At 41.2% G+C, this 12,447-nt stretch overlaps 1 protein-coding gene across 3 annotated transcripts in view; it reads left to right on the forward strand.

Annotated features, from left to right (window-relative positions):
• The window catches only part of PTPRG (protein tyrosine phosphatase receptor type G), a 415,376-nt gene that overhangs the window by 371,475 nt on the left and 31,454 nt on the right, over positions 1-12,447 (forward strand). For all 3 annotated transcript variants that reach the window (XM_074602189.1, XM_074602190.1, XM_074602191.1), the window contains one exon: positions 12,090-12,181. In XM_074602189.1, the coding sequence (XP_074458290.1) occupies positions 12,090-12,181 (92 nt within the window). The remainder of the gene's footprint in view (positions 1-12,089; positions 12,182-12,447) is intronic.

Here is a 12,447-nt window from a genome sequence, read left to right on the forward strand (position 1 = left end):
GAAGCTGGAAGCAGAGGTAGCACTGTACTGGCTTCATGAGGCATTTCCCCTGGGAATTATTAAGAGCAGGATCCAGCTCCCTTTAAGCTGCGACGACAGAGAGCAGCTTGGCGTTACAGTGGCCTTTGCAGCTGCTGCCGTGTTTGATGTTGCTCAGTTTCACAGGCAGAATTAAGATACTGAAATTGTTGTATTGACCTCAGTCTGTCAAACGCTTGTACTTGTTGCTTCAAGGTGTTTTAAGTTTCCTTGTCATATTCTGTAATTTGTGTTGTTGGTCTAGGATTCAATCTGCAGCTAATTAGATTCATTTTACCAAAAAGCAATCAAAGCCATTTCCGAGACACTGAAGACACACGTGTCCTAGAACACTGAAAGAATCCAGTTACATTTTCCTTGATTTTATTCAGTAGACGTGTAACTCCTTTCTAGAAAGTCTTTCAAAGTACCCATGGGAACTAATATGAAAGGTTAGCTATTACATTGCTGCAGAAAACGTTAGGCAGTTTGCCTGGCAGTCTGATCCTGTGCCACTGAAAATGAAAAAAAAAAAAACCACGCTGTCATCTCCTCTCCTTTCTATGGCAGACTAAAATGTGTGTCCTTGCCACCTCATTTCTTTAGCAAGGAGCCACCCTTCTCCTGCAGGGTAACAGGAGATGGGAGGTTTTCGTCTTAGATCACCTGCAATGAATTTTCACAAAAGAACATAAATAGTTGGAGAACCTCATTCTTCCTACTCTAAAATCAGGAGCGCTTCCCTGTTGGGGCCGCTTTTGGCAGGCAATTTAATGGTCCCACCGTGCCTGCTCTCGTGTGATACCTGCTTAGAGCTCGTGAGGAAGGGGAGGGTGGGCTAATCCAGGGGATAACGAGCAAATGCAGGGGGAGGAGAGAAATTCTCCCCTCAGAGAGAAGTCTCTTTGGCCAATGTACAGCTATTTTACTGTAATTGAGACAATTTTTTCTTAGGTAAAGAAACCATCAGAAAGCTTCATCTTCTCATGCCGCAGTCTGTGTTGTTGAGACAGTGGTTCTTCCCCGTTTCATGGGGATGTTTTGATGGTCGGTCCTTTAAAGACTGGATGGCATTCATGTAAAGTGTAATATAGGCTGAGGAAGTTCCATTAAAACTGTGCAGGTGGCAGGTACAGTAAGTCCAGCACATGCACTAGCGCTTCTCCAGCAGCCATTCTAGCATGAAACAGCAAGTGACTGAGAACAGAAGAACACTGCCTTTTGGGGACATCTTCCCATGACTAGAACAAGCCGAGCTGTTGGACCACAGCAGCTTTGGGACGGACATGATGCTACCATCACTGCAGTGCACGCTCTGGTCTGCTCAGGCTCGGTAAAGCTAAGAAAGTGCTGCTCACCCCTGATAATGGGCACTGCAGATTAAGGCACCTGCTAAGCAAGTGCTGCAAGACACCTTGAGAAGCTTTGTAGTTAAAAATCTGCAGGCACAGCTGATGAGCTCTAAGGCACGTGAAGAACTGGGCCTTAGACAGAGGTTTAGTTTAGTTGGATGCAAAGGTGGATCCAGCCCTCAAATTCCCAATCTAAAGACAAGATTTTTGTGGATATAATGGATGTTTAGACACCTGCATACAGACATACAAATGGAGGCACCTTAATCTGAAGCTGAATCATGCCCAGAAGGTCTCAAGAGAGAATGAACTGATGAACTCGAACATCTTGGCACTGACAGTAAAGCTATTCAGGCCACCAAAAGCCAAATCACCCTCTGGAAGTGCCTCTCTCTGTGTATATTAACTATTACCTGTACAGGGAGTCTTTAGTGAGGGTCAAAGCTAGTAGAGATAAATTCTATGTTGGCTTTCTCCAAAGATGGGAGATACAGCCTAGAAAGATCTTGAAGCTCTCCTAAATATTTTCCTTCTTTGGAGATGTATAAGAGGCCTTTTTTCCCCATATACCTGTTGCTAAATGACAGTCTTCTCTGACATCAGCTGCTGCTCCCACATAGGCAGCCCACTGAAATGCCTTAAAAACATTAAATGACAAAATTCTTCTTTGAACTGATTGCAACTGATGAAATGATAAACCTCTGAACTTTTCCTCCGGAAGCTGCCAGAGGGTGTGAGAAAGTCTTACTTGCCGTGTTGATCCTAGAAGCAAAATATAAGTGGCATTTTCACAGAAGCAAGTTTTTCAAAGTAACCTTGTTATCTTGTGAAACCTTCTCCTTACAAAAGAAGGAACCATGCATCTACCTCCTACAATTCAATGGGCCGACTTCTGCTCTCAGTTATGTGCAAGCAGCCACACCGATGGCAATTCAGAGCCATGTGTCTAAAGGTGTTTAGTGGATCTGCCAGGGCCCATCTACAGCATGCAGTGAGCTGCCGGTTGGAGGAAGCTGAGCAGGTTTGGGTTGGCTGGTCCTGGCCCAGGTGTGGGGTGGCTCTGCCAGGTGTCTGGGAGCCAGACGCAGCGATGTCCTGATGCAGCTCGAGAGGTTCCAGAAGCGGCGCTGGTGTCTCTGCATGCCACCGCTCTGCTCCCTGATGTGTCGGCACGCTCAGAGGTAGCTTTTGTGTTTATTTCTGCACCACATTCTGCTCTTGTTTGGGCAAGCCCTCTGTTTTCTCAGGTCTATGAACACTAAAATCAGTCTGCGAGCTACCTGCAATAGGCACACAGTACAACTTTTAGGTCCAAAATCTAAAAAAATCTTCTTGTAAAGGAATGATTTTACCCATTTTCTATTTCACTTCCCATGGCGTACGTGCTTAATTATTGTGCATGAAGCCACATCACCCATAGGCGTGTGCCTATCTGTGCAAATTTGCTCTGAGACCCAAATCATTATCATTATTCATAATTATCTGCACTGCTTGATCTAGAGAAACACAGGACAAAGGAGATATCATTAACTGAGTCACCCACTGGATATTACAACTGAGGTATAAATCTAAACTCACATAAGCCTTGTGCTTGACAGTAATGCATCTGTAATCAACGGCAGATTTCTGAAACTCCCCTGCCGTTCAGCCCAACAAAATTATTTCTCCGTATCTTCTCTCTTTGCCTCCGCGCTCAGTTAATTTTGGCCACGTCCGTATCATCTTTGTCTGGATCTCGTCACTATATCATTTGGTCTTGGCAAGATCTCTTTGACAACAAACCAGCTCCTGTTCCTGTTTGGGTTTGGTTTTTTTTCCATAGCTGGGTCAGTATCTGCTTAAAACATTTGTGGACTTGATCCTTTTTGGTAGAGTTGGATAAGTAAGAATAACAGCAGCATCATAGCTGCAGACCTGTATGTTTTGCAGCACTGCAAAACAAAATGCATCCCTTATCAGTTTTCCTTTCTTCTTATCACAAGACCTGCTCCACAACAGCAATGCCAAAGTGCACCTCTGTGCAACTGAGATGATATCAAATAGTGGAACTAGCACAAATTCCACTTCTACCCTCCTCCTCTTCTCCTTTGTTTCAGAGCTTTCCTGCTCTCGGGTGGTGTGTTGTTCTGCATCTTGCTGTGGCTTTACTGGTTCCTTGCCCAGCCCATGGGCACAATGGATGCCGTGGCACTGGTGTCAGCAGGACTTGTGAGATCAGCACAGAGACAGTTGAGGCTTGAACCTATGTCAAAACTCAAAACTCTGTGTAGTCTTGACCAAAGTCCAGAGAAACATGTCTCATAAAGAACACAATGGCTGGCCAATGCAGCTGATTCATGTAGCGTATTATTCCAGATGTCTTTCACCATTTTTAGTATAAGTAAAATGTCTCAGATGTGATGCCAGTCATTTCAGCTGTGTCTGGACTACAAGACTAAGGAGCACTTCCCAGTTCTTGGGTCAAGGTGTGTGTGGTTTTAGGTTTAAATGGCAGTAAATTAATTTTTTAACTAGTACTGGAGTTTATTACTAGTGTATTTAAACTAACTTGTGGCAGAATCTGATGGAGAAACATTCTCATGCTTCTTCCAGAATGACTCAGTGTGGGTGCGTGAGCTCAGGACATAGTGGAGTAGCCAAGTACATTGTAGTGGAAAGGTGTCTTGACCACCTCATGCAGTCATGCGAGGGTGTGAATGCCAGTGCAGCGATGATCCTCCTTCATTTCCCTCTGTCTTCTCATAGTTACGAGAAGGAGTCCCATCAAGTGTCCATCTTACTAACTCTTAGCTTCTGTTAAATCTCTGCAGAATTTTGAAATCTTCTTCCTTATTCCTTCAATAACCATGGTTGCCTTAACCTTTCCTGATGAACACCAGAGGTTAGATTTGATACAGTTTTTAACAAGCTCGGTTCCTGCACTTCTGACATATTCTGGTAGCATCCACCCTGCGTCAAACTGTTTCTATTAAGAGACTCTAATAAGAGGTATCTCATTGGACAAGGAAACTGCGGGTTCCAGCAGAGGCTTGGTATCTTACTGGTTTCTGCTAAGATGTAGCTGTCTCAAGTTGCATCCCAAGAGCTAAAGAGCAGAGCACCAGGACAGGTCTGTGGCTGCTACAGGGACAGTGTACTGAGCGCAGCCATCCTCTGTGCTATAGGCTGGCGAGGTACAGGGAAAAGTGCTAACTGCAGCTGAGGACTTATTTCTCAAGGGCATGAAGCTCTTCACTGAGCACAGAGGTAGTGCTCTTCAGCTGTTTAAAACTTTATTTCCACTTTCTGCTCCCTGCGGATTTATGTTCCAGCACCATATTGTGAATTGTACCTATCTTCAGCTTCAATTAAATTCGTGAATGCAATATTGCAAACACAGCCATCCTCCGAAGCCAAGAAAATATCAAGGTATTTTAGGGAACATCCACTTTCCTTTTTTATCTGCTACCCGCCCTGCTCCTGCAGCATGCTGAAGAATTTGTGGTTTGATATCTAATCATGATACTCAGAATGGAAGCTTCAGGAGTTGGCTAAATCACCTGAATACATGTTTTCATGGTGGCGATGTGAAATGTGGACAGATCCTTTTCTGAGAGCCATCACATCGGGCTGCGGAGAGTCCTGAAGTTGAACCTTCATGTGCTTACATGTAAGGCATGTGTGTAATTGATGGCAGGACTGGGACCTGAGGATGGAAACGTGTGAGATGAAAATTGTGTTCCTTAGCAGGCAATACCAAATAAGATCATGTTTAATGTCTGTGCTAAAGGAAAATTCACATTATTTCATTCTCTTGGACTGAAATTGGTTTTTTGCTTAAAGGGAAGAAGTGTATTGCTATTACATTTATAATTAATGATAACCTAATCTAAGATTTGTACAAGCAGATTTAAACTGAGCTCTTATTTTGACACATATAAAATTTTGTCATTAACATCTTCATATTCCTGACTGACACATGGCTAATAGCATTGTAGTAGATTAAATCTTGAAGCAAGAGAGATGAATGTAGCTACAATATTACACAGGTGATTTTTCATATTCTGCTTTTTCATGTGTCTCCCCTTTATCAGAAACCTGCCCTTGTGTTTATTTGACTCAATTATAACACATAGATAGCAATTATCTTGCTGGAAGGGCTTCTGTGTTTTTCTCTCAACATGCCCACATATCCAGGACTTTCAAATGTATTCAAAGTGTTTTCCATGCCTTTTCATATTGAAAGGTTTTTTAATTAAAAACAGTACTTCATAAACACATGATTACAAAAATGTGAGCATTAATGAGGAATAGATCCCCAATAACCAACTCTTAGTAATTTATTATTTATCTTAATTTATTTTAATTTATAATTTGTCTTAATTAGTGAGATCAGTGACTTCAGGAGGATGCCAACCTTCAAGGGTTTCAGTAGGTAGTTTGAGCTCCTAGAAAGAAACCTACGGCATTGCCTTTTTAGTATTTACACAGACATGATCTCCACAGAAAGCAAACACCTTAATATTAAGGGTTTTTTATGACTTTGTTTTATTATAAATTAATTGATACTCATGTTATACAAATAAAACTGTGCTTATATTTCTGGCCATTTTTTATACACCAAGCAATGTGATCAGTCAGAAAAATTAATTATTCCAAATGAAACGCAGTGGCTTCAGTTGCATTCTTATTTGAAATAGTTAAGAAAGGAAAGCCAGTATACTGCAGAATTAAAAGCTCTGACTATATAAATGTGTATAATTCAAATGCATTAAATCTAAAGTGGTTTGAATAAAACTGGGCACTGCCCTTTTTTACGTGTGGAATTACTCGTGGAGTCCAGTATCCGCATAAGTTAGGGCAGGATCTGGCTGTGGAATGTCCTGCTCAAACATTTCAAATTCAATCAGGGCCAAAATTTGAGCTGTGTGTGAAGTTTCCGACCCCTATTAGTGCGTGCACTTCGGAGTGTATGCTCCATCTGTAGGTTTAGAGACTTTTGTTTAAGCTTTTCTGTAGAGGTGAACACCTGACCTTAGTGGAGTTGATAGGAGTTTTTCCATAATCTCTACTGGGGCAGAATTTTACCCAAGGATGTGCTGTCAATCCTTGCAATATTCTTTATGATCAGCCACTCTTCTAGAGACAGACCAAATACAGACATATTTGGGCTTTGCATCCCCATTTAGCACTGAGTTGTGCGCGCGCTCATATTGCGTGGTACAGCTGTGCAGATCCTATTTAAATCCGTGGTACGAGTGCCCCATTGCGCGTTGTGGAAATGAATCTGTTGGAATCACTCTCCACATGGTTCCGCTGCAGTGCTGCATGTGAAGGTGAGCTTTTCCTATAGCTCTGCAGCCTTCACTCTGATACGAATTGCACCTTATAGAATGGCTGTCAGACTCAGTTTTAAGTAATATGCATCCTAAATATTGATGCTGGGTATTCCAGCTGCTTGCAGAAATTTTCCATCCCTCTTTGTAAAAAATAAAAACCCATGAACCACACTGAACGTGGTTAACAAAAGAAGAAATATTCTATAAGAAAAGTCCTGGGATTGCATTCAATGTTCTCTCCAGCAGTGGAGAATGAGAGGGTGGAAGATGAATCGACATCCCAGGGTTAAGTGCTGCTGGGAACAGAAAGGTACTTGTTTCCTATGGATATGGGAAAACTTTCGTCAGATATCTTATTTTTCAGTGAGTTAAGAGGTCAAATCCAGTCCTACTATGAGCCTACTGGTAGATATTTCTTTCCAGCTGGAAAACTTTTTTGCAGAAGATGAGAACTGTGAGGCTGCTCTATTGAGAGTGGATTCTCCAGGATTAATGTCACTAACAATGTCCCTGGTTTCATGATTGTCATAAGCCAGGTTAGGTTTGTGCGGCCTTCAGAAAGGGCAGTTTCCCTGTCACTTCAGTGTTCCTCACGGTAATGAGTAGGATCAGCCCATCTACCCCACTGACAACTAATCCTTCTTCCGCTTCCCCACAAATCAATTAATCCTTTCTTATAGTCATCAGTCAGATCAGCAGACGGATTCAGTTCACTGCTCAGCTCCACAGGCGGGGAGAAGGGAGTGGGAGAATCCCCTCGTCCTTTGGCTGAAGCCAGCTGTGAAGAGCACGCTGAGAATTGATGGAGGTGCTTCTGAGACACAAGGGATGGCACAGGGTTGCTGAGCAGTGCAGTAAGTGGCTGCTGTTGGAGCAGATGGGCCAAGCCACGTGAAAGCTATGGCACGTGAATCCAGGTGGCTTTGCAAATGAGAGACTGAAGTGCAGTGACTAACGAACAAATGGAATAAGCTTTCACGTTAAAAGTAAGGCATAAGATACAGGGAGTATGTTGGATTTAGTATGCTGGGTAGGATAATAGCTGAAAAACAGAAAGCATTTACAAACAGAGTGAAAGACGTAAGATAATCATCTTACCAAGACTTCTTCACGTGTGTCAGACATCTGGTCTTCAGAAGCACCAAAGATCCAAACTAGACAAGGGTAATATGAGGAAGCACTTTGCTTTTGACCTTCTGGATTAATTCCTGACCCAAAACCATCTATTCCAATCCAATGCCACTAAACTATCCAGTGAGCTCTCAGGCTGTAAATGAATCGAAATGAATCTGAGATCTTATTATGTGGAAATGCCATCTCTGATACGATATCCCATTTTATATTTGAAATTGGCCCCTATTGCTTTAACATTGCAAAGGCAGCTTATTAAGTGTGAGATAGGGGAAAATCCTTCCTGGTAGGATTACTAATTATCCAAATTTAAAATGTAACCCTCTTTGAACTTTATTGTTCCTGTACACTTTGGGCTTTTTTGAAGGTGGCTGTCTTCTGAAGGAACATCTTAAGTATTCTGCATTGTCAATTGCCGTTTCCTAGAAAATGAGGTGTAAGTGAAGGTTTTCCTCTTCAACCATTTTTTTAAACAAACTCGACTTTCTTCTTGGCATTCTCCCTTTGCGGCAGGAAATAAGCTGCACAGTGGTCCCCTTCGGTTTCGTGTTTTTGATACTCATCTCAGGTGCTTGTCTTGGACCAACAAATGAAGATGGGAACTTCACCAAAGTGTTAAATATTTAGCATAGTAATTAAACATACCCCCACGTGTCAGCTCGAGTAGTGTCTGATTATAAAAAATATTCTTGTCAGTTATATTATTTATAATAATAAATATATATACACATAATGGTTTTAAAGTTCTGGAGACTTTTGCCTCTGTCCATCTAAGATTACGTGCTTCTCTGCATAACACAAAGGGTAAGTACATTAGTATGGTGCCAGATTCAGCTCATATTTTGTAGTGACATAAATTCAGAATCACTTTATTGATACTGATAAAACAGATGGTGAAACCCAAGCTAGACAGAACTGTAATTATATCTGCGGTGTTAGAGGTGAAGGTATGTTATTAAAACATTTCCCTCTTCTCTGAATAATGTATAGGTCTTGCAAAATGTAAGCATCATACCGACAATATCAAATGTCACTCTGGCTTTTGGATGGGAAAAAGTATATGGCGCAAAAGGGAATATGTGCAGAAGAACTATGAGAGCTCCTAATTAGCCATTATAGGATTCCATTAATCTCTTCAATTGACTAAAAGAATTATAGTCATTGAAGTCCATTTGTCTTAAGATGGAAAGAAGGCTTAACCAAAGCCTTTGGACTGAAGATAGTGCAAGGAAAAGCACATTCCGTGCATCTAGCTACATCTGTTGGTTTTCTTAGAGAAGGCCACAGCCATCTCCAGATAACGTCAGAGCAGATATCATTCAAGAGTGCTGAGTATATTAGTATATATTTTAACAGAGGTCCGACAAGCTGCCCGTGGCTAAGCATGAATATACCCCAGCTAAAGAAAGGTGTGTTCCTGGCTGGGAGTTTGGAGTTGGAGGTCACGAATAGAAAAATACGGGTCCAAATTGCTTGAGTACTTTTCTGTTTCATTGGTTAGTGTAATAAACAGTATCTTACGTACAGCTGCTTTCTTGTGGTTATGGGCAGGGAACAAGACAGGCGTGCAGCCAGGGAGCAGCCGTGTCCTGCCCGGCTGCGGGCTGCCTGTCCCCTCGGGACTGTGCCTGTCCCCTCAAGGGGTGGCCTCCGCCTGGCTTCTGCCCAGGAGCTGCCAGGTCTTGCATGGTCAGTAGGACCATGTTATCCCAGCAGTTTGAAAGCTGGAAATCATCAGCGATTTTTTTGAGTTTCTAACGTTCGTAATGCCCTGATTTTAATCTTCGTAATATGAAACAATTACATTTGCACCACCATGGTTTTCCTGAGTTCATGGGCAGCTTCAGCAACACAAGCTTCCTCCCACCCAGTGAGCTCATATGTCAAGAGTACTTCCTATTTAATTTACTTAGTGTTTAATTGTTGCCCATGATATCAAATAGGGCAAGAAACTGCATTGGGTTAAGGCTTCTGGAGGGAATCGGAAGTGAAAATGCAGAAGAGGAAAAAGGGAGGAGAAACAGTAAAGGACAGTGAACAAGAGAGGTGAATTAGCAGTGGCTGTAAAGGTGGAGACACACTGCCACCATGCAGTGATGATGATAAAAAGAAAACTAACCATATTTTGCCATGGATCTCTGGTGCAGACCCATCCTTGAAATTGGTGGGAATTCAATGGACCGGAGAGCACGGTATCTCTAATGTATTTTTTGGCTCACAGATCACAATTAAAATTAAATTCTGCCTTCTGCAAAATTAAATTGGACACACTGGTCTGCTGCAGTGAATCCTTGATCTTGGTTGGTCTCAGTTGAGCTAGACTACTCAAGAAAAAAACCAAATGATAACTAGGGAACTTTTCTTGTGCGAGTATGTGAAATTGCTATCATAGCAGCAGTTATTTTTAAGGAAATCTAGGGCATATGGGTTACTTTTCAGGAGAGGAAAGATTGTTCTACAGGCTCTCACTATTGACTGCTGTTCCTATAGATCATTCCATTCAGGTTTCTTGGCTGCGAAAATATTAATACAAATGTTGTTATGAGATTATGATGTTCTCAATATTATATAGTATAAATGTTATCACTTAAATAGCGTAAAGTGCCAGTATTTCTGCACGCTGCAGCTTTTTGCTAAGATGAGCATACACTTGTCAAATGTTTTGAAATCTGTATTATCCAGTAAATGAGCATGTGGTTAATTAAAGTAGCATTACTATGCTGGGAGGTGATCAGATTGCAAACGTATCTTTAGCAATTGGCTTTTGTAAATAAAATCGAAGAGAGCTGATTGAAATCTGAGAATGTCGGTAGACACAAAAAGCTACCTTAGAGCATTACCTCATAAAATAAGAGTAGAGGAGTAATGATGTGGTCAATATTAACTGCCATCAGAAGGAGAGAAATCTGATTGACAGGGATCTATAAAATTCTTGCCAAACTAGAACCTCATTTACACATACAGATCTTCCTACCCTTTGCTAAGAAAAGCATATGTGACAGCTTAGAGGTTTTAGCTGCCAAAGATCTTTCACTCTGAATACAGTAAATGTCACATCTATTTATTTATCGTTAAATTTTGCTAAGTATCTGTAGAAATATTTGGATTTTTTCTATCATAATGTAGATGTTTAAAAGTAAAAGAATCCAGATTATAATGCAGCTGTAGCACCAAACCATATGGCTGCTAAATGGGAGCAAAAATACACCACTGAATTACTGGAAGTAAACATAAACTGGATGCGATCTTCAGAAGAATATTAAATGGGATATATAAATACCATAGTATTGCCATAAAATCATGCAATCAGACAATAGTAGCCATCAGGCAATAGATTATTTCACATGCTGAAACTAATCACGGTTGTATAGCAATTTACATTTCCTAAATGCCAGGCTGAAAAATATTAACTAATGAATCTTGGCAAGCACAGTGTTTCTACCAACTGCAGTGGTGGTTATAACAACATCGAGGCCTTTTTTGAGAGAGAAAGGAAGAGGAATAAGGCAGCCATCCTACACCCCAGCTTTATTAGAATCTGTCCGGAGTCCCAGGTGCTCAAAACAGTCTTGTTTGTCTTTAATTCAATTCAAGCCTTTGACTTTTTTCTTGTACAAAAACGTCCGTGGGTGATTTATTGGTATATTGGGTGAAATTTGCACTGTGCTGAGCAAGAACAAATGGTCCAGTGGAATACATATTCAATGTTATGCACAGTGTCTGGCATGAGAGAACTCAAATTAATGTGGGTGTTGTGTTGCCTGTTCTTTTGCTCGGAGACAGTTTCGTGGTAAGTCCATTTGGATTCTCCATCGTTGTGTAAAACTAACTTTCAGCAGAAAAGCCTGTGTCCCTGCTCTGTCTGGTAAAAACTTACTGGGGGCAATTGTCAACTATACGTTCATATTTCGAGTCCCTTCTGTTCTTTTTATACAACATGGAAGGAGAGGAGGCCTCTTCGTCCCATCCACAGCCATTTTCAAACTGCAAACAAGAACTAAATGATCCCTGAACTTCAGTTGGACTTCGTAAATTATCATGGGGAATAGACTAGACTCCCAGTATTCACAACTGCAGTGCTTAGAATTAGAAATATAATACGAAGAGTTTACTTAAAAATTGGCCACATTCATCAAGGTTTCTTATTGTCACATATGGAACTAGCTCTGCCCTTGGAAACTCAGATTTAAGTGATATTGAGTGAAGACTTTATCTCTTGAAGTTTTATGTTATACATATAGCAACTCTGAATATCTCTTTCTTTCTACAGATGATATGGAAGCAATTCCAGTCAAGCAGTTCGTTAAACACATCAGTGAGCTGTATTCTAATAACCAGCATGGGTTCTCAGAAGACTTTGAGGTACGATTTAATGATCCGCCAATAAAACGTTGTTTTCCTAAAGTTAATTGTGTATTAATAGTTAGGGACCATGCGACGTCTGCGTGATGCTGTCATGTCTGGTAAATGCAATGCTCAAACGTTATCAGAAGAAATAGGGAAATACTAATTTGCCACCAGGTATGAGCAATGTGGGACTGGACATTTACAGGTGCTTTCTAAACACCACAGATTTGGTGCCTTTAACAGGGGACCCTTCTACGAATTTTTAAAATGGGAAAAGCTGC

The sequence above is a fragment of the Larus michahellis genome, chromosome 10, assembly GCF_964199755.1.
Source record: "Larus michahellis chromosome 10, bLarMic1.1, whole genome shotgun sequence".
Classification (NCBI taxonomy): domain Eukaryota; kingdom Metazoa; phylum Chordata; class Aves; order Charadriiformes; family Laridae; genus Larus; species Larus michahellis.